The sequence below is a fragment of the Mirounga angustirostris genome, unplaced genomic scaffold, assembly GCF_029215605.1.
Source record: "Mirounga angustirostris isolate CCGP_5_RB_7025 unplaced genomic scaffold, mMirAng1.0.hap1 SCAF_1, whole genome shotgun sequence".
NCBI classification, from domain to species: domain Eukaryota; kingdom Metazoa; phylum Chordata; class Mammalia; order Carnivora; family Phocidae; genus Mirounga; species Mirounga angustirostris.
The window spans coordinates 212,901,275-212,926,848 of NW_026991709.1; the positions used below are offsets into that span (position 1 = coordinate 212,901,275).

Sequence of the window (25,574 nt, forward strand, 5' to 3'; positions counted from 1 at the left end):
TCCCCCTGCTTGTGCTTTCTGTCTCTCCCTCTGACAAATAAGTAAATAAAATCTTTGAAAAAAAAAAAAAGAGGGGCGCCTGGGTGGCTCAGCTGGTTAAACGCCTGCCTTCAGCTTGGGTCACGATCTCAGGGTCCTGGGATCGAGCTCCAGCTCGGTGGGGAGTCTGCTTCTTCCTCTCCCTCTGCTGTTCTCGCTCGTGCTCTCTCTCTCTCAAATAAATGAATAAAATCTTAAAAAAAAAAAAAAAGGAATGACTGAAGGGCAGCTGGACTAGAAGGGGACAGGACTGAACCAGGGTGACCAAGGGACCTGGGCTGGACCCTGGCAGAGGGGTGTCGATTGAGCCTTTCCCTGTTTCTTTGTGCGTGGTTCCCAAAGGTGCACGCCACCATGATATGTACATGGATGCTCAAGGATGTGACAAAAAGAAGCACAATGTGGTTGGTGAGATTTTTGTGAAGTCAACTTTTTTCCCATTTAAATGACTGTTCTTTATTTTGTGCCGTGTACTTCTTCCCTTTTTTTTTTTTTTTAATTGGTGTTAGAGTGTCCTTTTCTCATCAAATGGAGTAGCTGCTGCGGAAACTAGTATGACGATTCCTCAAAAAATTAAACATAGACTTACCATAAGACCCAGCAATTCCAGTTCTGAGTAGATACCCAGGAGAATTCAAAGCAGGAGTTGAACTGATATTTGTGCACTGTGTTCATAGCAGGAATGCATAACAGCCCGAAGGTAGAAAAAACTCAAATACCCCCCAATGGATGACAGGATAAACAAAATGCTGTCCATTCACACAATGGAATATTATTCAGCCTTAAAAAGGAAGGAAATTCCGACACCTGATAAAACATGGATGAAGCTTGAGGACACTATGCTTGGTGAAATCAGGCAGACGCAAAAGAACAAATACTCTATTGTTAAAAAAACAAAATTCAACTGGGTAAATGTAAGATCGAATTGGCTTTATTTAATAATTAATAAAATGAGCAGCATCCTATCTTAGCAGGTAGAAAGGAACTCCGAGAAGCTGTACAAAAGGGAAGGTTTTTATAGGCAGAAAAAGGAAGTTCCTAGGAAAGAGTAGATTGTTTCAGGCAGGAGTCTCCTTCCTTTGGGGGAAGGCGGGGAGTCTATCAGGCAGATTGCCTCACTTGTGACCACCAAGTAATTCCAGATTGACTAGTTAAAGGTCACATTCTTGGGAGAGGCCAAAACTGCAGTTAGGTTAGGTATTAAGTCTTGTTTTGCTGACGTGGGGCTTAACACGAGTGAATCCATTTTGGGCCTGTTGTTTCTTTTTTAACAGTATGACTCCAATTATTTGAGGTCCCCAGAGGAGTCCCGTCCACAGAGACAGAGAGGAGACGGTGGGAGCCCGGGCTGGGGCAGGGGGTGGGGAGTCCGTGCTTCATGGGGACAGTTTGGGGAGATGGAAAGTTCTGGAGACGGAGGGTGGGGGTGGTCGCAGGACAAGGGTACTTCATGCCGCTGAGTTGTACACTTAGAATATAAAGTGGTAAATCTTATGTCATATTTGCCACAACTTAAAAAAAAAATGTTTTGAAATGATCTTTCTTTCGGAGGGCTGTGTGTCCATTAGCGACAATAAGACTTAAATTGACTCTGGGTGGTCTCGCACAACTTTTGGGGATTTGGGTGGCTCCTGTAGCCCCAATCGGGCACCACAAGGCTTACACGGGTCTGGCCTCAGCTTTGCGCACCTGCCCACTCTCATCAGCCCCTAAGAGACCTCCCTCAGGCTCCGCCTCCCTTGAGCCTCCGCCCAGAGTCTCAGACGCATGCGCAAGCCAGCAGTGGGGGAAGCGAGAGAGTGCGCACACTCCCGGCACCGCCTCGGTAGGTCTCCGCCCCTTTCCCCCACGGGAAGGCGGCCTCCGGCTGGTGCGCACGCGCCACGGCGAGGGGCGGGGCCTCGCGGCTCCCGGCGCTGGCTCTCGCGAGAGGCCGGCCCGCAATCTCGTTGCTCCCCCTCCCTGTCCGCGGCCTCCCGGGCTCCGGCTGCAGCGTCAGCCTCGGGCGGGCCTTCTTTGCGGCGGCGGCGGCTCCTTGGCCTCAGCGCCGGGGCCCCTCCGCGCCCCTCGGCCCGGGTCCGCAGCGACGCTCTCCCTCGCCGCCCGGGCGCCCGCCTAGGCCGCGGCCGCAGCCCCGGGCTCGCGTCGGCGCCGCCCGCTCCCGGCCCGCCCCCTATGGGCCCCGGTTAGAGGTGCCGCCGCCGCCGGCCCGCGGAGCCCCGATGCTGGCCCGGAGGAAGCCGGTGCTGCCGGCGCTCACTATCAACCCCGCCATCGCCGAGGGCCCGTCCCCCACCAGCGAGGGCGCCTCCGAGTGAGTGGGCCGGGCTTGGCCGGGGTGAGGAAGGGGAGGGGGTCCCTGAGTACTGAGGTCAGTAGAAGGGGGGGACCTGAAAGGAGATGGGGTATGGGGTGGGAGTTCCCTGAGTGGTGAGGACGCGGGAGGAGGTCCCTAAGTGGAGAGGATGGGTTGCGGGGCGCTGAGTAGCAAGATGGGGGAAGGAGGTCCCTGAATGGAGAGGATGGGGTGCGGGTCCCTGAGCAGTGAGGTCGGGGCAGGGGGTCCCTCAGTGAAGAGGATGGGGCGGAAAGGCCCTGAGCGAAGATGGGGTGGGAGTCCCTGAGCGGAGAGGATGGGGTGTGGGGCCCTGAACAGTGAGGTCGGTAGGAGGGGGGGGGGTCCCTGAGTGGAGAGGATGGGGTGTGGGGCTCTCAGTAGTGAGGTTGAGGGGAGGGGGTCCCTGAGTGGAGAGGATGGGGTGTGGGGCTCTCAGTAGTGAGGTTGAGGGGAGGGGGGCCCTGAGTGGAGAGGATGGGGTGTGGGGCTCTCAGTAGTGAGGTTGAGGGGAGGGGGTCCCTGAGTGGAGAGGATGGGGTGTGGGGCTCTCAGTAGTGAGGTTGAGGGGAGGGGGGCCCTGAGTGGAGAGGATGGGGTGTGGGGCTCTCAGTAGTGAGGTTGAGGGGAGGGGGGCCCTGAGTGGAGAGGATGGGGTGTGGGGCTCTCAGTAGTGAGGTTGAGGGGAGGGGGACCGTGAGTGGAGAGGATGGGGTGCGGGACCCTGAGGACTGAGGTCAGGAGAGGGTCCCTGAGTGAAGAGGATGGGGTGGGAGGTCTTGAGGAGTGAAACGGAGTTGAGGGAGGGTTCCTGCCCACAGAGGATGGGAGGAGGAGTCTGAGTGGTGAATCAAGGCAGGAGGAGGTCCCCGAGGGAAAAGATGGTGTATGGGGCCCCTGAGTAGTGAAACTGGAGTTGGGTGGGTCCCTGAGTAGTGAGGTAGATGGTGGAGGTCCTTGCATACCAAAGAATGGGGTGAAGGGGTTCCTGGGAGGAGAGGAATGGGGGGAAGTGTCCCTCCAGGGGAAGGGTGGTTGAGGGCTCCCTGAAGGGTAAGATGAGCCAGGACCCCCTGAGGGGAGAAGACTAGTTGAGGGGTCTCTGAGGGGACAGGGCCAGGCGAGGCCCCTGAGTAGTGAGGTCAACTGCAGGATCCTGGTGGGGAGGAGGAGAAGGAGCCTCTAGGGGCTGGAGCCGCAGGCACCGAAGCAGACAGGAGGACTTGGGGGGAAGGGACAGGAAGGAGCATCTGGGACAGTGGGGTCTCCAGATGGGCGGAATCATATTGTGGGAGGGGCACATACTTTCGAGGTCAAGCGAGGGTGACCCCTTGGCCACAGAAGAAGTCCCTGTGATCTCCCCACTCCTGTTCCCCATGCTAAAGAGGAGCAGGACGGTTCCAGAGGCCCCTGGCTGGGGTCTGTTTGCTGTGCTTGTGGTGTGACCCCCTGAGAACCAGGTGTGATGGGGGAGCAGCCTGTGTGGTGCCTCTCAGGGGACATGGCTGCTGCGCCCCCGGTGAGAGAGTCTGATGCCTGTGTGTGCGAGTTGACATCTTTCTCTGAGCAGGCAGCTCAGCATGGGGATGTGTTCCTTATTTCCAAAAGTCTGCTGCTTATTCTTCTCAGGAGAGCGCCTCCTTCATTCTCTTCTTTCTTTTACGTGGTTTCTGATTTCCATCCCTTCCAGAACTCCCCCTGCAGAGAAAGCCAGCCATTGGAATTCCAGGGTTTTTTTTTATAACCACAGCTGGGTCGCTATTAAATTTAAAGTGGATTAATCAGCTGACTCCAGAACACATTTTCGAGCTCATAGGGCAGTGCGAAGACGACTTTGCGGAGTCTGGCCTCAAAAGCCACCTCTTCGGGCACCTGGGTGGCTCAGTCGTTAAGCGTCTGCCTTCAGCTCAGGTCATGATCCCAGAGTCCTGGGATCGAGTCCCGCATCGGGCTCCCTGCTCCGCGGGGGGCCTGCTTCTCCCTCTCCCACTCCCCCTGCTTGTGTTCCCTCTCTCGCTGTTCTCTCTCTCTCAAACAAATAAATAAAATCTGAAAAAAAAAAAAAAAAAGCCACCTCTTCAACCGTTTAGGAAGGAAGCTTGTCATGTACATTCATTCCTTTGCCTTCCCTCCTCCGTCCCTTCCTCATCCAGGTCTTTGTTAACCAGGCATTCAGGGAGCACGTAGTAGGCCCACAGTCCTGGCTCAGCATCATGCCATGATGAGCAGGGCTTTGCAGTGCGGAAGGATGCAGGTTGATTCCAGGCACTGCCACTTCCTTGCATTGTGATCCACAGGCAAGTTACTTAACCTCTCTGAGCCTGTTCCCTCCTGCGTGGGCTGGGACTACAAGATACCCACATCCCAGGAAGATTTTGAGAGTGAAACAAAGTGGGGTTTGTAAAGCCCTGATATGTGCTCAGGAAGTGGCACCTAGCCCCCTGCCTTCTAGCAACTTCTTTGCTGTAGGAGCTCAGATGACTTTCCTCATCTCCTTCCCAGCCAGTGCCCCTTTGCTTAAGCCTCTAAGTTCTAGCCTAGTTACAGTCAAATTTCAGGATTGGGAGGTTCCTGAGAGAGCTCCAGTCTCCCCCTTCATTCCCTGCTTGAATCCCCCCACCAGGTCTCCCCCAGGTTGGGGGTCAGCCTGGGCTTAAATGCCCTCAGAAATTGGCTGGGGATCACCCAAGGTCCTTTAGAGGCTTTTCTTAGCTACCCACCCTGTCTGGTCCCCTGGCCACTGCCAGTGCTTGAAATGTGGCTAGCCGGTCCAAATTCAGGGGAGCTGGAAGGATAATATGCATTCCAGATTCCAAAGACTTCATATGAAGAAAAAGGAAAATATTCATTAATTTGTTTATTCTGATTTCATATTGAAATTTATATTTTTGATGGGTTAAGTGGAATATGTTAAAATTAATTTCACCTGATATATTTTTTTTTAACGTGGCTAGAAAAATTTTAATTGCACATGTAACTTTTATACTATTTCTTTTGGACAGCACTGGGTTAGTCCTTGTGTGCATTGAGCTAATGTCTGCCCGCCTGTTACGGGGAGCTGCTTTTGACTCCAGGATTTGGTTCAAAGTCAAGGCATTAGTGAAAATAGCTTACTATCAAAATTCCTTGGGAAATTCCTCGAATCACCCAATAAAGTGCAGTTTACATGGTTGGGTGTTTTTTGGGTTTTTTTGTTTGTTTGTTTTAAGATTTATTTATTGGGTGGGGGTGGGGGGGCACCTGGGTGGCTCAGTCGGTTAAGCGTCTGCCTTCGGCTCAGGTCGTGATCCCAGGGTCCTGGGATCGAGCCCCGCATCGGGCTCCCTGCTGGGCGGGAAGCCTGCTTCTCCCTCTGCCACTCCCCCTGCTTGTGTCCCTCTCTCGCTGTGTCTCTCGCTGTCAAATAAATAAATAAAATCTTTAAAAAAAAAACTTATTTATTTTGAGAGCACAAGAGAGTGGGGGTGGGGGGGAGGGAGAGGCAGGGAGAGGGAGGGAGAGAACCCCAAGCAGACACCACACTGAGCACGGAGCCTGACTCAGGGCTTGATCTCATGACCCAAGATCATGACCTGAGCCAAATTAAGAATCAGACACTTAACTGACTGCGCCACCCAGGCGCCCCTGGTTGGTTTTTTTAATGACTGGCTCCAGGAATGTTTGTGCATATAAATGCTTAATGTTTAGAGTCATATCATAAGAGTATGCTGGCTGAGCAGCATGCCCTGGAAATGTCTGCACTGTTTGCTTTCTGCCCCTCTTCATTTCCCCTCAAGTGCTCATGCGTCATTCATGTGCATTAAAGGCACACATCCTGCAATTCCTGTCTTCTGCCCGCTGGTTCTTGCTCTTGGCCCTGAGACCACTCAGAACAAGTTTGCTCCTCAGTCCCGGCCTGAGCCTTCACTCACCTGATCTGTGGCGCAGCTTCTCCACCCCCCCCGCCCCCCGCCATTCCTGCATCTCCTTCCAATGTGGTCTGGAGTCCTCGTGTCAGGAAGGGGGGCTCCTGGTCTGAGACTCGCACCACTGAACCAGAGCTGGTCCTGAGGGACAGGCTGGTGTCTGATCCATCCCCGTGTCCTTGCAGTGACACACCTGGGGCGTGGCACGGAGTAGCCTCCCCGTAAGCTTGGCCGGATCCGGTCATCTTTCCATAGCTTGCACATTCTTCACTAGCCCTTGCCCTTGGGGTCTTTGCAGAGCAAACTTGGTGGACCTCCAGAAGAAGCTAGCGGAGCTAGAACTCGACGAGCAGCAGAAGAAGCGACTGGAAGCCTTCCTCACCCAGAAGGCCAAGGTCGGGGAACTCAAGGACGATGACTTTGAAAGAATCTCGGAGCTGGGAGCCGGGAACGGTGGGGTGGTCACCAAGGTCCAGCACAGACCTTCCGGCCTCATCATGGCGAGAAAGGTGAGAGGCGGTCGGTGAGGGCGGGCACACCATCCCTGTGCCCTGATGCTGTGCGTGGTGAGACAGGCCCCCCCAGACATGGCAGAGAGGTTTGAAAGGCGCAAGCCTCTGCTTTCTGATAGGCCCCTGAGCTCCAAGCACTCAGCACTCACCCCGTCCTCAGGGAGAGTCGGTCTCTGGTTAGGACGTGGCCTGTCTGCCTCGAGCAGCTCTTGCCTTCTGTCCCCGCCCTCCGCCCTCCAGGACTTAAACTCCCACTCTCAGAAACATCCTGACTGTTCCAGGTTGGCTTCCTCACCCGGGCTCCCAGCTAAGCGGTCGAGAAGCCTCCCTGACACATGGACGGGTAGAGAAGAGGAGGATGTGACCCTTTGGGGATCGTGGCTCCCAAACACATAACCAGGGAACCTTATGTGACAAATTACTCAGCTCCTACAGGCATGTTCTCTCGGGCACGGAGAGCCAGCTCTTCTGGAGCTGGCTCCCCCTGTAGTCCCCACTTCGTGTGCTCGGAAAGCCGGCCACCCCACGCCCGGGTGGAGGGTGCTGCTCTGGCTCTCCGCTGGGACTTCGCGTTGCAGCTGTTTCTTCTGTCCCTGGAGCACTGCCTGCCCTCCAAGACCTGGCTCTGTCCCCTCACCGCGGGTAGCCTTTCTGGTACCGGAGCCACCCCAGAAATCTCGGGTCTGCCGTCACCCCGCGAACAGGGACTAGAAAGGCAGACGTGAGATTCCGAGGATGACGGGGTGGGAGGGGGGCTGCGAACAGAGTGCTGACCCAGGTCGACATCGGGGACCTCGGAGTGTCCCCAAGCCAGCTGAGCCGTCGCCTGGGGGGGAGGGGAGCGCTGACACGCCTTGTAAGCGTGACTCCGGGAGCTGCTCTGCAACTCTGTGAAAGCCTTCGGAGCCAGATTTGGGGGCGTAAACCCCGGGGGCCCAGGTGAGTTCTGCCGAGCAGTCATGGTGCCGGCCCGCTGCAGGTTTCCAGGTTTCGCAGCATCCTTCAGCCGCAGGAGACACCACCGTGGGCAGCGGGGTGGAGGCTGCACAGGACAGTGGTGTCAGAGCTTTCCCGAGCCTCCATAAGTCTTTCAAAGTAAAAAGCTGCAGGAAAGTAGGTCTGAGATCTGGGGGAGCAGGGCGTCCAGTGCGGTTCTCCGTAGGTGGTAAGCTCCCCCATGGTGTGAGCCCCGAGCAGCTGCACGCCCAGCACAGTGCGCACAGGATGCGGCTGTGTCCACAGGCATTTGGGGAGCACGCTGAGTAAGAAGGCCGGCCGCCCGCTGTCGTGTGGCTCTGGGCTGTGACTCCGTGATGGCCCAGGAGCTCGCGACCGGTCCCCAGGAGTCAAGGGCTCCTTTCAGTCTATCTAGAATGCCAGTTCACCCGCGAGGCCAGTTTGTCTTCATTCAGCTGCAGGCACCGATGGGAAATTGACGTGGCAAAGTGGTTTTGGGGAAACCAGCCTCGGTCCTTCTCCCCACTACCCTGGGTGGCCTCTGAATTCCCAGGTGCCGGGTATGGATTCCGTGCTTTCCGAGTCCATAAGCTCACCAGATCTCCAAATTCAGCCTGCCACAGGGCTAGAAACTAGGGGCTGGGGTGGGGCTTCCCCGCGGGCCAGCAGCCTTTGTTGCCAGCATCCCTGTGGCCCCTTCGATCGGCAGAGGATTTTCCTAACCAGTATGACCTGCCGGGAGAGCAGGGCGACCAGTTATGTAAGCCTCGAGTGAACTGGTCTCGATTTTTACAGTCACATGTGATGGTAAATGTGTTCTTGACTCATGCGTGGCGTTCTGACTCCTCCTGCATCCTTCTGAGAGCCCGAAGAGCAGAACCTCTGCATTGCTCAGGCCAGGAGAGCCATATGATGAAGTTAGCGTGTGTGTCAGGCACGGGCCTTCCTCGACTCCCTTGGCCTTGCGGGAGGAGCGTGTTTGGGCCTCGCGTTTGTGCGGGCCCTGAGCACTTGCTTGCCTCTGATGGAGGTCTGTGACTCCGCAAGGCCACGTCGTGGTCCTTCGGCCATCCTCACGTGACAGCCCCATGTCAGAGCCGGTGTCGTGTTCTGGTTTCAGTTGAGCAACAGCTCCATTTTACACACGAGGAAACAGGCCGAGGTGGGTGAGCATCTGAATTGGGTTCGAACCCTCTCAGGTTTGCCCTTTGTAGTTGGCCCTGACGTGATAGAAGATGTCAGTGTTTCACCTCCAGAATTTATTTCCCTCTCTTTCTTGTGTGTACTCCCCGCACCCCCATTCTGCAGTAGAAATCGCCTTAAACTGCTAGATGGGCTTGGTGTTGGGTTCGAGTGCCTTGCGCCATCCCTGTGTAAGCAGCTCCTGGAGTGTGCATGACCCCAAGGTGGTGGCGTGGAGAGAGCGTGGGTTTTGGTGATCTGGGAGCCCGGCCCTGACGCAGACTTGACTACTCAGCAGCATATGCCCCTGGAAACAGGATTGAGCCTCTTAGAACCTGAAGCTGCTCATCAGTGCAGTGGGGGCAATTCTCCCGTCCCCGCAAGGGCTGTCGTCAGGGTGAGGTGTGACCACGCATGCTCAGAAACGTGCCCTTGCTTCCCATGCCTGCTTTCTCCGTATGCTCTCAGCGTGGCTCCTCAGTGATCTGGAAGGCTCGCTCTCTAGGCCCAGGTAGAAGGGACCCGTGAGCTCCCGCGTCCTCTCTACTGCATCTTCCCCAAGAGCCTCTGACTTCCTGTGGCGTTACTTCATGTGGAAGGCCCCAACTCCGGGCTCCGGTGACCTCTGGGTTTCTGTCCAGTGCTGCCCACCTTTGTCCACCCCTTCCTTTATGTGAAGCCTGTAGGGTTCTCGCTCCCCAGCTCAGTCACTCATCTGTGGCTCCTTTGAAGTTCTTGGTGGAGATCTGCAGTGTCCACGGCGCCTACCCCGGTCAGCTGTGGACACGGAGCCCTTGAGATGCGGTCAGTCCAGCTGAGATTGCTGTTCATGCAAAGAAATACGATGCCAGATTTCAAGGGCTCAGTATGGGACAATCTCATTCATATTTTTACATGGATTACATATTGAAAGTAATTTTTTGATACACTGCATTGAGTTAAAATATGTAAAATTAGTCATTTCACCTGTTTCTTTGTACTTTTGTAATGTGGCAGCTAGAGGATTTAAAATTAAACCCGAGGCCTGATTGTACTTCTGTTGGCTGGTGCTGGCCTCCATCACCCTCCATGGTCTATCTGTTGGCCTCAGTGAGTCCTCTCTGGGCTTTTGAGAGCAGACCTCCTGCCTTCCGCATAGACCGCAAGTTTCATTTTCAGACCCAGCCTCTCCCGTGTGTGAGGGGGCATCAAATCACAGTTGTGGTCCCACCAAAGGAGAGAGCCTCCCTGGGTCCTACTGGGGGTGGCCCTGGGGGGAGTACAGGGCCTGGAACCCATGGCCAAAGCTTGCCTTTGCAGGGGGGGCATGAAGCTTTGCTGGGAGTGGCAAGAAGCCCCGGGCACTGTCCCACCAGGACCTACTGCAGTTCTCAAGGTGGCCAGGGTCATTGGGGAGCGGGTGTTGCTCCCACACACACCCTGTGTCTCCCTGAACTTGGCACATGCCCCTTTGTGCCTTGGTGCCCTCAGTCAGCATTTTGCCCTCCCGCCTGGAACACCCACCCCTACCACATCCGTCTGGCCAACTCCCACTTGTCCTTCCAGGCGCGTGTCCACTCCGAGCAAGTCTTTGCCATTCCCTCTCCCCATCACAGGGTTCCGATGAAATATAGGATCTGTGGCGACAGGTTCAGACACCCTTGATCTGACAGGTGGGTAGAAATCACCTTTTTCTTGTCGTGTTGGAATGGTCGGAGCAGCTGAGATTCTAAGTGGCCAGCACGTGGAGTCCCGGCCTCAACTCTTTCCTGTTGGGCATTGCTCTGGCGCTTTGTCTCCTGTGTCCTGCATCTCTCCAGGCAGTCCTCGGGTTTCTTCCCATCTGAACTCGTGATGCCGTGGGTAACCATCCACGGCTACTGACTTGAACTCAGGTCGAAGGGGAGCTAGGAGCCTCCTCGGGTGGCGGTTTGAGGCTTCCTCTGTGTCATCTCCAGCCCGGAGGGGGAAGGGTTCCAGAAGCAGACCCCCGCTGAGAGGGGCGAGGTCATGGGCGTCCCTGGTCTGGGTCCTGGGAAAGGCGGTACTCGTACAGTTGGGTGGGAAGAGAATTCTTCTTAAGGACACCTCGCTCCTGTTCCTGGTGGAGTAGTGTGCCTGTGTGTGTGGGTGCGTGTTTATCTGTTCACCTATAGGTGGACACTTGGGTGGCTTCCATGCTTTGGCAATCGTGATTCCTGTTGCGTGAACACAGGTGTGCAAGTTTGTGCGTAGACGTGGTTTTTTTTTTTCTTCTAGGTAAATGCCTAGGAGTGGATTGCACAGTTTTGAATGCTGCTGTGTGCACATCAAGGGCAGGGGGCCAAAGGCCCCTCCTTCTGGGCCTCTCAGAGGCCCGGTTGTGAGCGCCCTTCGCTTTCCCCCACAGCTAATCCACCTGGAAATCAAGCCGGCCATCCGGAACCAGATCATCCGTGAGCTGCAGGTGCTGCACGAGTGTAACTCTCCGTACATCGTGGGCTTCTACGGGGCCTTCTACAGCGACGGTGAGATCAGCATCTGCATGGAGCACATGGTGAGTGCGCTCCCTGCCCACCCGTCCGAGCCCGCGTCCTCAGATGCAAAGCACACCTGTTTCCAAGGGGTCCTTCTGGAGATACTCCGTGCCGTGCAAGCGTGTGCTCATAGATCCTTCGGTTCTCTAAGCACGAGATGCTCCCCCTCCCCCCGCCTGGCCTCTCCCCGGATACGTGGTGGAAGCCGTTCCCTGCTGGCACACAGGGAGCTGGCGTCATTTTCTCTACCGTCCGTGTGCTGGCCACGGCGAGTGCCTGTAAGGTAGTTTACTGAACACTCTCGTGGTGGCAGACAGAGGTTGTTTCCGACCTGTGGGGAGCGACAGCGGGAGAAATGTCCTTGGGCCAGAGGTGGGATAAGGTCCCGAAGGTGGAATTGCCGGGCCTGAGGGCCTATGTGGTGGAGACTTGGATGGCTGTTTCCCAAGCACCCCCTGAGGAGAGAGCAGTGATCTGGGTGCTCTGTTCAAGGCAAGGCCCGGCTTTGCAGCCCAGCTCAGGTCTGTGGAATCAGACGCTCTGGGGTGGAACACAGGAACCGATCTTGTTTCAAACCACCATGGTTGATTCTGATGAGCCCCCTTGTTAAGAAACTCTGGTCTTGAACCTCAGAAATGGGTGGGATCGGGGATAGCGAAAGCAGAAGTGGTCAGAGCTGAGGGCCCTGGGAGGAAATGCTGCCGACCCCGTGCCGAGCCTGATTTGTCAGGTACGGGGCTGCCTGCCCCCCGGCCGTCCAGGCTCAGGCCCTTCGGGGCCCTTGCAAAACCAGGATGCGGTGGCCTTAGGCCCAGCAGCTTGGGTTACGCCTCACAGGCGCGGTGCTCTCCCCCCTGACGGTTTTGTAACGGAGGCAGGAAGTGAATTTGAGCAAGCGCCCGTATGTATCGAGAGTGGCCGCGTGGTGTCACCGTGCCCTGGAGAAGGTGCTGCCCTCCCCCCCCCCCCCGCCCCTACCTGGCCCCAGGCCCCCCGCCCGGCAGCGCCCCACCGCAGCCTGTCTGCCCCTGCAAAGGGAGACGGAAGTGGGACCCACCGGCTGCCTGGCGCTCACTGCCGGACGGGGAGTCCCTCCGCCTCCCCTCCCTGTTCTCCCTGAACCCCGTGGGAGTTCGGAGGTGCCTCTTGCGCTTCTGGAGGAGGGGGAGCGTCACAGGCTGGCCCGCCTTCTGCTTTTGTTCTCAGTGAACTTGAAGGGTTTCCTGCATGAGGCGTCCGCACAAGGAGCGAGCCACACTGATGCAGGGGGAGGTGATCCCAGTGGTTTATTGTGCTCATCCTCTGCAAATTCCTAGTTGGGTTTTTTGGTGTGCTTTTGCGCTGGGCGTAGGAGGGCAGCGGAGCGAGGGAATAGTGCCCCGGCGGCCGTCAGGTGAGGCATGCACCTGCGCTCCCGCTCCCCGGGCGCCAAGATCGGATGCCGTTGTTCTCGAGTTAGCGATGAGACTGGGCGGCTCAGCACCCAGGAGGGGGCGCTGCGTGCAAGAAAGGGGCGAGGAGAATAAAATGATGTAAAAGTACCAGAAGGGCGAGGTAGCCCCCGCCCCACCGCCCTTCACAGTGTTTCCACGTCACCTAATCCGCCCCGGAACCGCGCCACGTGCCCAGGGCATTTCCGTGCATGCGTGACATTTCTGCGATGTTCGTTTGCGTGCCGTAGTGGGGGACAGCCTGGGGTCAGGCGTGCACTCCACCGCTAACCTCCTAATAGCGTGACTTGGGACCAGGTTCTCCCCCCTCCACCTGTAGAACTGAGGGGTGCCTGTGCCTGAGTCCTGGGGCTGGGGTGGGGGGAACCAGTCTTCCCGCAGCATCTGGAGCAGCGAGCAGAGGGTGAGACTTCATCTCTGTGCGGGTTTGGGTGTGGATTGGCCCATGTTTCTGACTGGTCGATTCCAGCCCCGGCTTGCAAGCAAAGACCCTGAGTTGGTGATGAGCAGCCCAGACTCAGCACAGAAGGGTGAACTCACTGGTCCAGTGTCTGGGGATTAGAGAGAGCGGGCGGTGGTTTCCCCAGGGCCTGGGGCTATCACTGGGGCAACTCCAGGCATGGACCCTGCAGACAGTGGTTATCTTGGGGGGCAGCTTACTGACCATTCAGAGGCACCTGTTGGTGTTTCTTGGGGTCTAGTCACATCTGAAGCATATGCCTCCTTGTTCTGTAATAGTGAAAAATCACACATCTGCTGGTAAGGGAGAGGTAGAGAGCGATACCGGGCCACTTGGCAGTGGAGAAACGAGGTGGTGTATATGTGCCGAGGGAGAAAATATGCATAATGTGAGCCCTAAAGTCTGTTTCCCAGTGCATATGGATGCATATGCAAATACACAGAAGGATCTGAAAGTCACACTTCAGGGGAGGCAAGTGGAATTTTTGGGAGATGAGAGTGTTACTTACTTATAGTTCTTGTTTTGAGAGAGAGAGAGAGAGAGTGTGTGAACAGGGGAAGGGGCAGAGGGAGAGTCTCAAGCAGACTCCGCGCCAAACACAGAGCCCAGTGAGGGGCTTGATCCTTTGACCCTGAGATCATGACCCGAGCCGAAACCAAAAGTCAGACGCTTCACCGACTGAGCCACCCAGGCGCCCCTGCAGTTGAGTTTTTTTATAAAATGGTATTCATGTACCACTTAACTTAATAAAAGCACGCTTTCCGGAATATTTAGAACACATACACAAAATGAAGACGTGTGACACCGCACAGGGTGTGAGATTTGGGGTCAGAGGGACCCAGCTGTGCTATCTCCTGGACCACTTCCTGTCGATGTGACTTGAGCAACTCACGCTCTTCTTAGTATGGACCTGGGGGTCTCATCCGGAAGTGATCCCGCCCCAGGGGACACTGGGCCACATTGGGGACATCCGTGCTCGGCACGAGGGGTGGGGTGGGGCAGAGCCAGCCAGAGAGAGAGCGCAGAACGGTCCGCTCACCGAGGCGCCCCACACAGGGCCTGGCCTATCATGGCCCCTCTGTGGACGCTCCCGCCAGACGTCTTCGTATATAAACCTATCACAGCTCCATAAACGTTCAGAACGAAAGGAGCTGTGTTGGGAAGCAGGGTCATAGTTTAAAAAGATTTTTTTTGTATTCTTTTAAGGTTGGGTGATACAGGGGAGAAACGAGAATAGAATGCATTTCCCCTGGTCCTGCAGGCGGAGCTGGGCAGAGCCAGGAACGCTGGCCCCGTGGTTTTCTCCTCGGGCACAGCCACCCTCTGTGCTCAGTCCCGCACCCTCAGTCTGGAGCTAATCCAGAGTCACATGCAGGTTGTAGAAGCTTCACAGGGTGTTGGATTTTCTAGAACTCCCCACCCACGGCCTTTCTAACTGAGCAAGGTTGGGGCAGAAGTGCTGAGACAGGAGGCCGCAGCATCCCTGGGACTGCGGGCTTCCCCCCAACCTCCCCGGGCCCCTCCCCTCTCCTCTGGTGGCTGGAGCTGTGTGGCTGTAGGTGGCCTGGAGCAGCATGGGAGAGAAAGCACCTGCTCCGAGGTTCAGTTCGGTGTGTCCACCTAGCGTCCCGGGGGGCCCGGCGGGGACCCCGGCCTGGGTTTGGTCTCCAGGTTTGCTGTCAGGTGACCTGTGGATTTGAGGCCAGGCCTGGGGTGGGGAGCTGACCAGGAGGACCTGCATCCCATCCTTTGCAGGACTCACCAGTGCGTGGCGGCGAACACAGGACCTCGGGGCCAGGGGCAGGGGAATGGGGAGCAGTGGGCAGCAGCGGCTTGGCCTGCGTTCTCCTGCCCTGGCGCCTCCGGGCTCTCCATCCCCCGTGTAGTGGGGCTGCCACAGGCTGGCGGGAGTAGAACCCAGGCCCCGGAAGCAGGCCTCGTGGTCGCTCAGGTTGCAAGCCCAGCAGCTGCGCTCCTCCCGCAGCTGCCGTGGCAACCTGGGGAAGGGGCCGGGCCGCCGAGGGAGCATGCTGGCACCCTTGTTCCTTCCTTACTGGATGGGCCGCGTAGAGGCCCCAGAGGTGGCAGGGCCCGAAGGAGGCCCCACTCTGGGCCAGCGGGTTGCGTTTGGCTGTGGTCTGGCCTCCGTTTCCTGTGGAGGAAATTGAGCTGCAGCTCGCCGGGAAGCGGGGAAGTGCTTCGCTTTTATACCTGCCGCCCCGGTGTCCCTCTGGGAGTCCTCCAGTGCCCTGCAGGCCCTGCCCGGCCGACTGCTCAGCACGGCCTGCTTTTTCTTTCCTGTGCTGACCCTAGGATGGCGGCTCTCTGGATCAGGTGTTAAAAGAAGCCAAGAGAATTCCCGAGGAGATCTTGGGGAAGGTCAGCATTGCGGTAAGTGGCTCCTGGCCATGTGCTCTGCCGGGTTTGTTCTTACCCCACCCTGTTCACGTGGCCAGGGTCGGAGCAGCCCACGCCCATCTCTGCCAGCTGTGGGCCTGGCACGTGGCGTCTCGTGGCCCATAAAACAGGAGTGATGCTTCCCTGCCCTATATAGGCGTTGGGGGTGCCCGCGGCCCAAGTGGCAGGGTCCCAGCCTTGGTGAAACAGCCATCTGTCTGCGGGGCCTCCACGTAAACCCAGCACAGAAGCGCTCACCAGCCAGTGCCCACTGGGCCTGTGTGACCTTTGGGGCAGGGTGGTGAGGGCGGGTGAGCCGGGCATCTGCCCACTGGCCTGGGACGGTATGGCCGTCCCTGCCACCCTTGTCACTTGCCCCCGGCCCTCAATGTGGGCTCCCTGAGCTTGTCCCAGACGTGCGGCCTCTCAGGTCTGCCCGCGGTGCTGCCCTGCTGACCCCTCCCTGGGGTTCCCCCGCAGGTTCTTCGGGGTTTGGCGTATCTCCGGGAAAAGCACCAGATCATGCACCGAGGTGAGCCGGATGGGGACGTCTGGGGGTCGGGTGGAGCTGGCGGGCAGGTCAGGCCCCCCTCACCTGCCGCTGGCTCTGTCCTCAGACGTGAAACCTTCCAACATCCTCGTCAACTCCCGAGGGGAGATTAAGCTGTGCGATTTTGGGGTGAGCGGGCAGCTCATCGACTCCATGGCCAACTCCTTTGTGGGAACTCGGTCCTACATGTCTGTAAGTCCATTGGGTGTGAGGGCATCTGTACCCTCCCCCATCCCGTCAGCTGTTCCGTTTTCCAGAAGCTTTTCCAAGGCCTGCGGTTCTCCTAGTACACTTTCTGTTTCCACTCGGTTTCTCCTTTCCATCCAGATTCTAGTTGCGGCTCAGGGTTTTCTCTGCAAATGCCCGCCCAGTGGCTTCCCTCTAGCAGGAAGAGACTAGTCCAGGGGAGCAGGTAGTCAGTCTCTGAGCCAAGAAACTACCCCCCAGATATCTCAGGAAGCGTCTGGGTGATCTCAGGAGCAGACTCTGAGAAGCTAGTCTTGGGATTGTTGCGGAAACGGAGGCACCCCGCTGCCTCCCGGGCCGACTTGGGTCTTGAGCACTGTTGTCCGCACTGGCTGGGCCGTGGCGGTCCTGCGGCGGGGGCAGGGACGAGACGGAGGTGCTGGGTCTCTGGAGGGCGGCCCGGGGCCCAGATGGGGCTGTGGGGGAACCCCGCGAGCGCTCCCGGGCCCCAGCGTCCCTCGGGGCGTCTCTCTGCTCTCTCGCTGACAGCCAGAGCGGCTGCAGGGCACGCACTACTCCGTGCAGTCGGACATCTGGAGCATGGGCCTGTCCCTGGTGGAGCTGTCCATCGGAAGGTACCCCATCCCCCCACCAGATGCCAAGGAGCTAGAGGCCATATTTGGCCGGCCCGTGGTGGACGGGGCAGAAGGAGAGCCTCACAGCATCTCGCCACGGCCGAAACCCCCTGGACGCCCCGTCAGCGGTACGACCTCACTCTGGAACTCTGGGCTGGGACAGGCCGTGATCCGCATGCGGGGAGAGCCGCGCCCGGTGGCGGCAGCTGCCTCCCCTCCGGCCCTCCTCAGCACCACCTGTCCCCCTGGGTCACGGTAGCTGCACTCCGCGGTCCGCAGATGGTCCTGAGGCTTCTGGGGACAGCTCCCCAGGCCACTGCCATCCAGGGCAGCTGCGTGGGTTGTGGCCAGGTGGGGGGCGGGGGGGTGGTGTTCTCGAAACAGACTCCTCAGCCCAGCCGCTGATTGGGTGGGTTTTCCAGCATTTCATCACAAAAATGTTCAAACATAGAGAAAGGCCTGCCAGGATTGCCCAGCGAGCCGCCCATGTGCCCACCGCCTGGACTCAGCAGCAAATGCTCTGCTGCGTTTGGGCCGGTCCTTTCAGAAACTGAAAGTCACGACTCAGAATTTCCTTGGGTGGCCTGTCAGATTCAGTCCTGACACACAGTGTGGGAGGGGACAAAAGGCTGGGGGGCTCTGGGGGCCAGCAGCAGGCCCCTGGGAGGTGGGGGCGCCCCCGTGCCAGAGGGGTCCAGGCTGACCCTTTGACCATTCTGGAGGTGGTGAGGGGGGGAAGGGTCAGGGCGGATGCAGCGTAATTAGGAAGCAGCACTTAGGACTCTGATTTCTGTTTTTTAAGTCAAGTGACAGGAAGGGAGTTGAGTGAGTCTGAAGGAGTGTGCAGCCGAGTGCGGGTGGGTTGCGTTTGTCTGATACCAGCTTTATTGAGATAGACTTCACGCTCCACGGGGCCCCCTTGTTGAAGGCGTACAATTCGGTGGAATTTTGTATCTTCATAAGGTTGTGCCAGCATAACCACTATCTAGTTCCAGAATATCGCCGCAAAAAGAAGCCCCTTCCCCACCCGCATCCCCCTCCCCAGCCCCTGCCCCCGAGAGCCCCCTTCCCGTCTGTGGATGAGCCCGTTCTGGGCGTGTCACCCACATGGACTCACACCCCGCGTGACCTTCCGTGTCCGGGTCCCTCCCTGAGCGTCCCCGCCCCCATCAACGTCCCCGGGGCCGCGCGTGTGGGCGCCTCGCTCCTGTCCGTGGCCATGTATCCCCGTGGGTGGTGGACCATGTTGTGTGTCTTCATCGCTGATGGACATGGGCCATCAAATGGCGGCTTCCACAGTATTTTCAAGCTCAGCTTCTCCTTTCCTGGTGGCAGACCCACATTGCTGGGGTGTCTTGATTTTCTCCGAGGGGAGAACCCCCTGCCCCCATCTGTGTCCCCAGGCCCTGGCCCTTTCCCTCCCAGCACCAGCTCCCAGATGGCATCGCGGGCCTTCAGCTGGGGCCCCGTCCCAGCAGGGAGGAGCGGCGGGCCATGCCAGGCCACCTTGGCCTGCCAGCCCCTCCCCCAGCCCTGGCCTGCGTGCCCGTTTCAGGACAGGGGACAGAAGGCGAAAGTCCAGCGGCCAAACCCGGCCCTGGCCAGCTGGGTCGAAGATGGGGGTCAGCTACCCCCAGCCGGTCGTCTGTTCTGGGCAGCATTGGGGCCTGACACTGCCTTCGCCCGCGGCTCCGTGCAAGGTCACGCTGCCGTCCTTGCTGCTGGTCAGCACCACCCCCCACACCCTGCCTGTGCGCCAGGAAGCAGGGGTTGTGACTTTGGCACAGCCTGGGAGCAGCCCCGTGCCAAATGTGTGCTTTCTCAAAAAATGCCCCTGTTCATTTTGGCGTTTTGCTTCGTTTTGTTAATTCGCCGGAGGCTCAGAGAGAAGCTGCTTTCCCAAGAAAGCGAGCTCGGCAGCAAGGACCCCACCAGGGCACCTCCCCTGGGTTAGGCCAGTGTCAGGGGGAGGGTACCCGGCAGACGCCCACCTCACCTCTGTTTCTGTCTCTGCCCGAGCAGGTCACGGGACGGACAGCCGGCCGGCCATGGCCATCTTCGAGCTGCTGGACTATATTGTGAACGAGGTGTGTACCGGGGGCCCCTCTGGTCCGTCTTCACGAGGGCGGATTAAGCTGTTGGACTTGGAATTGTTACCCAAGGGAAGGGAATTCTGCACGCAGGCCGGATTCTGTTGGGGAGGAGTGGGGGACGGAGCAGGGACCTCTTTTCAACGGTCAGTTATCGGGTAGAAGCGCGTGGCCTTCCTGCCATACCACACGAGTCTGCCACGTCCTGAGAGGAGTTTACGTCCCTGTGTGGGTGTGGGTGTGGGTAAAGACACCCCCCTCCCCCAAGGCCGCATGCCCAGGCCCCAAGAGCTGCCCCTGGTAGCTCTCTGCGCATCTGACTCCCTGCACGCGCTGTCATGAGTGATCCACTTCCTCGGGGAAAGTTCAGGGAAGGAGGCACGGAGGGCCCAGCCCCCCGGTCTGCCTCACCACCGGGTGAGCGGGTAGTGGGACTGTTTCCGTTGTGGATGTACAGGGATGGGAGCAGCTTCCTTGGGCCTGCAGCTGGAAAGGGGCAGAGCGGGACCTGACCCTGAAACCCACCCTCCCTGCCTGGCTGGGTCACCCTTCCTGGGCCTTCTGTGGGCCGAAGTGTGCTTTTGGGGCCCCTCGGAGTCAGGGCAGAGAAATGGGGTGGCCGGGCGGCCTGTGGCACTGGCTTGGTATAAGGTTGAGTGTTGGGGTGAGCGGCGCGGAGCAGGGCTGGTGACGACAGAACAGGATGGGCTGGCACAGCTCGCCCTGCACCTGGCAGCCGCACCTAGGCGCAGCAAGCACGTCCTCCCCGGGAGCCTGCCAGCACCCCCCACCCCTGCGTGGAGGAAGGCCCCGTGGGTTTCACCAGGCTGCCTGCCCACTGCCTGCCCTGACGGGGGCCTGACCCTGCATACAGCTGTCCCCACCCTGGGGGGGGGTGGTGGCCAGGCTCCTTGGGCTTCTGGAACCTGTTGCCCCACCCCGCGCCCCTCCCCCCAGTGCTCCGGACCCCCAGCTGGAAATGGATGGGCCCTTTCTTCTCCCCCCTAGAACCAGCTGTGATCCCAAAACCAGAGCTTTCCAAAGAGAACCCCAGAAGGGCCTGACCAAATTGGCAGGGCGGGTGGCAGGGCCTGTGGGGAAGCTGCCAGAAGGTGGGCATGGGGTGGGGGGGGCTCCCCCTCCAGCAAGGTGAAGGGACTGGGGCCAGGAGAGGTGCCTTCTGAGGATCCCCAAAAAGTGCTGTCCTCATGGGTTCAGGGCCGTGAAGCACCTTCTCCCTGTGATTCGAGAGCCATCTTCAAGCATCCGACCCCCACCTCTGCTCTCTCCCACAGCCACCTCCCAAGCTGCCCAGCGGCATCTTCACCCAGGACTTCCAGGAGTTTGTAAATAAATGGTAAGGTGCCACAGTCTCAGGGCGGCCCGGGGCGGGGTGCCAGGCCGTCAGAGGCCCCGCCTGCCTCCCGGGACGGCTGCCCACACCCTGGCTGCTGGCCCAGATGCACACTTCCTTCCTGGTCCTGGGCCGGGCCCCTCTGCCGGGATCAGCGGCATCTGGGGGCACCTGGAGCTCACCTGAGAACCCAGTAGGTTCCCTTTCCAAGGCTACTGAGTCGCGGTGTCCAGGTGCTGTCCCCATCCTGTCCCCAAAGCCCAGAACAAACCAGGATTCCTGCCTTGCCTTCCGCCAGCAGGCGTCCCAGTTTCCTAAGCCGTCAAGCCCTGTAACCCACCAGCTTCCCAACAAGGCTTCCAAGTCGGGTTCTGGCAAGCGGTCAGCTGCTCTCGGTGCGTCAGCGGGGCCTGGGGCGCGCAGGCTCTGCAACAGGAGGGGCCGGGGCCACCCCTCACCTCGAGGGCCGTGTTGCATGTCAGGGCGGGTGGAGTCAGCCTGGGGAGTACCTCACAGACAGCAGCAGACCCACACCACCGGCCCTTTGCACAGCCACTGCCAGTGTGTGCGGCATGAATCCAGGGATCTGGGTGAATGTTTCTCTACCCCTCTCATTTTCTTTTGGTTCTGAACAGCCACCGTTTGGCCTCAGGCCGGTTTGAGCAAGTCTTTAGGGGCAGTTCTGCTTTTTTGAAGGAAAAAGTTCCATTTTGACATTCAGACGCCCAGGTTAGGGGGTTATTAGCAGTGCGGTTGCGCTGGGCCTCAGACCCGGCAGCGGCCAGCTGGTCCCCTCAGCCTTTCCCCTTCCCTCTTGTCCTGGTCTCAGACCCTTACCCTTCCCTCCCCGGGGGTCCTGCCCTTACACCCGAGGGACAGCAGAGCGGGTTCTGTTCTTGCTGCGTCCGGCTTCAGATGGGCCAGGCGCGGGGACGGGGCTGACCGATGACGGCTCAAAACCAAGTCCCCGTGGCCGCTGGCTAACTGCCCTGCCTTGTCTCCCCCACCCTCTGTCTTCCTCTCCAGCCTAATAAAGAACCCAGCAGAGCGAGCGGATCTGAAGATGCTCATGGTGAGTGATCGCAGGGGCACGGGCTCACCTCGGGGAGACCCCAACCAGCTCTCAAGCCAACTCTGCATCCTGGGCCACATGTCCCCTGTGGTCTCCTGGCTTCATTAGTGGGGAGGATCTAGAGCAGCTGTGGTTCCCTTGGCTCCTGGAGCCACGGGATGGCCCATCCGTGCCTGTGGTCAGGGGTGTTACTGAGAGTGGTAGGGCCCCACAGGCTGGGAAAACCTGGGCTTACCAGCCCCCCTGTAAGTCCACACTGTCTGATGCCCTTGAGAACCAAGGTGGGCGTGGAGACTCCCTTTCCTCTAGCAATGCAAGACCACTGGCGCATTCAGCCCCCTCCACTGCCAGCTCTCGTCCCCCCACACCCCTGCCATGCCTGCGGCAGCCTACCCTTCACACACCCCCACGACGTGAGACCATGACAGTCACGGGCACCAGTCCAATGTCTCGGGCATGCAAACGGCAGAACTCGAGCCTCTATTCATTGTCAGAACTCAGCCTTTCCAGTAAGGGGGCCGCGGCCTTCCTGCCTCCTCCAAAGAGCCTCCACCTCAGGGCCTTTGCAAAGGACAGGCCTGCTCCCTGGGGGACACGGCCCTTGCCCCTCTCGACTGGCTTGTCCCCATCCTGGGGTCTCCGCTTCGGCGCCTCCTGTGAGGCGCCTCCTGTCCCCAGGCGCCCCTCCGTTAGTTTCGGTGACAGCCAGCGTCTCCCGGTCGTGGGCGCGGAGAGCACCATGTGGGAAGGGTCTGTGTGCCCTGGTTCTTCGAGAGTCTGTTGTGTCCGCCGTAGAGAGTGTTCGTGTGATGTCACAAATGCGTGTTGGGTGTAAGATGTACAGATGTACAAGCTTCTTGATGTTGAGGTCCCCATGGGGCTCCCAGGTCTCTGCCCCACTTAAACCACTTTCTGTGGGGCCTGCTGCCCCAGACCATGGGAGTCTGGCCCTCTGTCCTGTCGCCCCCAAGCCTGTGCTGACTCTTGGGAAGGTGAGGATGGCGTCTCCTGCCCCCCCGCCTGGGCATCTTGTGGGGGACCAGGCCTCCTCCCATGCACCCCGAGCCCCCAGGACCGCCCCTCCCCCGCACACCCTGTGGGGACAGCGTTGCTCACGCCCCCCAGCCTTCAACCAGGAACCTCTGTTGCCACGCCGTCCCGGACGGGAACCACCAGCCATGTGCTGATCTCAGATACTTGAAACGGAACGGAACGCGCGCTTCTCTTCTTCAGCCCCAGGAGCCGACGTCCGAGGCTCAGGAGCCTCACGTGGCCAGTGGCTGCCACACCAGACGGAACGAGTCGGGGACTTCCTGTCCTCACGGAGGCTTCTCTTGTTCCAGATCCGATGTTCTCACCCAGGGGCGACTCTGTCCCCAGGGGACACAGGGCGGTGTCTGGGGACGTCTGTGGGCTTCACGACGGGGGTGCTCTGGGCGTCGAGGGGTGGGGGCTGGGGACACTGCTCAGCCCCTCAGAGTGTGACCGGCCCCGCGTTGGCGGGGCCAGGTGGTGACCTGGGCCTGGTGAGCACAGCATCACCTCCCGCTCAGGCTTGGCGCCATTTGGCCTGCCGGGCCGCGCTCCTTCCTGACGCGCGTCTCCTCCCCTTGCAGAGCCACACCTTCATCAAGCGGTCCGAGGTGGAAGAAGTGGATTTTGCCGGCTGGTTGTGTAAAACGCTGCGGCTGAACCAGCCCAGCACACCCACGCGCACCGCCGTGTGATGGGGTCCCATGGGCGACCTGCCCGCCGTCCCACCCGTGCCCCGCCCCTCCTGCCCAGGACAGGTCAGGGCCTCCTCTCCCCCGGCCCGGCCCGCCTCTCCCTCCGCCTTCCGCGGAGCTGCCCGCACACCCCGCAGTGGACATTGAGCCTCCGGTCCCCGGGGAGGGTGACGCTGCTCGCGGTGTCTTCTCGGACCTGCTTCTTAGGTTTAAAACAAAACAGGGAAAGAAAAAGCAAACTGTGCCCGTTGTACTTCCTGTTCTGTTTGTTCAGTGGGGGGGTGGGCTGGCAGTCCCAGCCCCGAGCCCACCGCCCACCTGGGGCAGAGCGGTGGGGTAGGGGGGACACCAGGAACTGGGGATGCAGCCTCAGGGAACCTCTAGACCTTGGTGTCTTTCACCAAAAGAAAGGGAGGTGCCGCCGCCCCACGCTCCTATGTCGTCCCTCGCATGACGCCCGACATTCACCCCTGGAGGTGGTCCCCAGGGCCCACTGGTGGTCATGGGGTCCACTCCCTCCCTCCCTCTTGTCACGCCGCTGACCTGTCTGTGCTCAGCAGCCTGTGACCTACCCCCAGGAGGGACCTGCTCACCCCTTCCTGTGCTGCAGGGGACAGACACTTCTAACTCTTGGTGGCACTTGCTGAGCTGACACTTGGCAGAAAGGGAGCAGTGGGCTTCCAGGCTGTCGGTGTGGTCGAAAAGCCCCACAGATCCAGCAGATGGGCCTGTGCTGTCCCCACGCCTGCGGGCTGGCAGATGCAGGCAGGTGGCTCTTCATGTCACCTCGGCTCCCCCAGAGAATCGGAAGTGACTGCCCAGGGCGCATCCCTCAGGCCCTCTGGCAGGTCAGCACCAGCTGCTGGGAAAGGAAACGGTGAGGGTGAGGTGGTCCCAGTTCCCGTGTCCATCTGGATGTGCACGTGCCCCAGGACCCAAGGCTGGGCCGCCTCTGAGGCTTCCCTGCCAGCTCTGAAGATGGCGGGGCTGTGAGCGCCCCCTGGACGCTGCGGCGGGTCGCGGGACTCGGCTGCTCTGCGGGCACGGCAGGCGGCCAGCCCTGGGTTTCTGGAGGCCGCCCTCCCAGTCTCCTGTGCTTTTTCCTGTGGACGCCAAAGAGGAGACGAGTTGCTGGCTCCTTCCACCGGCTTTCTGGGTTTCCACCACTTCCTAGTCCCCAAAGTCTCACCTATTGAGAAGAGAATAAAGCAGATACCCCGAAATCCGCCGCTGTCGCTCTATGGGGCCGGGAAGGTGGGTCAGCGTCTGGGCGGCGGGGCCCAACACGGGCCACCACGATGGGCCGCATCTTGGGGCCTGTCCCACACACGCCATGGCCGCCGAGCCTCTGGTAACGGGCTGCCATTTTCAAGGAGTAAGAGACCACGGTGACTGGGTCCTGAGGGCTCGGGGAGGATTTGGAATCGGTGGGGTAAGGCCTCTGTTGCTTGGTGTCCCAGGGCCGGACCACAGAGAAGCGGACTCTTTCTCTTCCCTGTCTGTCCCAGACCAGGCTCCTGGGAAGCCAGGAACTCACCAGAACCTTGGGGACCTAGGCCAGCACTTCCTGGTGTCTCCCCTGCACACCCGGCTCTCCCGTCGGCCAGACAGACCTGCTGACAGGCTCTATTGCGAAGGGGCAGGCTCCTCCTGAGTTGCGTAGGAGCGGTTGGTTTTGGGGTCTCCTGACATGGGGTCAGCAGAAGGTGGCCCTTAGGAGATACAGAGCGTTTTGTGCGGCCGGGTTGAGGTTTCTCGGCTCCTCTTGAAGAATCCCGATGCCACCAAGTATGGGAGCCCGAAGACCCCGCCTCCATGTTCGGGGGCCCCTGTGGGCACGACACCTGTGACCCCCGGACACCCCATCTTTCTGACCTCTCTGTGCAAACAAAATCAATCAGGAAAGGCATCCGAGCTTTGGGATCTTGAGCGTTGGTTGGGTTCTTCGTTTGTTTTGTGTTGTCTTTGCTTTTTTGTTCCTGCGCTTGGTTTGGGAGAAGATCCCGAGTGTCTTGTCCGCGCCAGCTTTTCTCATCCTGTGCCCTGCATCCCCGGAGGGTGGGCCCCGTCCCCGCCTGGTTCCCTTCCGCACCGTTTGTGCCGCGGAGTCCTGAGCGGCTCACCGGACGGCCTGGTGGTGCACCCCCCTCCCCCAGGAAAGCCCACCCGCATTCCCCTCCCGCAGCGAGCTCGGCGGGGTGGCCCCGGGCGGAGCGCAGGGCATGAG

The 25,574-nt window shown here is 59.3% G+C and overlaps 1 protein-coding gene across 1 annotated transcript; it reads left to right on the plus strand.

Annotated features, from left to right (window-relative positions):
* Positions 1-1,970: 1,970 nt before the first annotated feature.
* MAP2K2 (mitogen-activated protein kinase kinase 2) lies at positions 1,971-24,570 on the plus strand. Its single transcript, XM_045863314.3, has 11 exons — positions 1,971-2,353; positions 6,578-6,788; positions 11,299-11,445; positions 15,650-15,727; positions 16,214-16,265; positions 16,351-16,475; positions 17,019-17,232; positions 19,127-19,191; positions 20,490-20,551; positions 21,575-21,620; positions 23,237-24,570. The coding sequence occupies exons 1-11, from the start codon at positions 2,262-2,264 to the stop codon at positions 23,345-23,347; spliced, it is 1,203 nt and encodes a 400-aa protein (XP_045719270.1). The 5' UTR covers positions 1,971-2,261; the 3' UTR covers positions 23,348-24,570.
* Positions 24,571-25,574: the final 1,004 nt, after the last annotated feature.

Bases quoted from the DNA above. Each gene is read 5' to 3' on its own strand.
- MAP2K2 (XM_045863314.3), top strand. From the start codon at position 2,262: ATGCTGGCCCGGAGGAAGCCGGTGCTGCCGGCGCTCACTATCAACCCC. The intron at 2,354-6,577 runs GTGAGTGGGCCG...GGGTCTTTGCAG, and splicing joins ACCAGCGAGGGCGCCTCCGA to AGCAAACTTGGTGGACCTCC. The intron at 21,621-23,236 runs GTGAGTGATCGC...CTCCCCTTGCAG, and splicing joins CGGATCTGAAGATGCTCATG to AGCCACACCTTCATCAAGCG.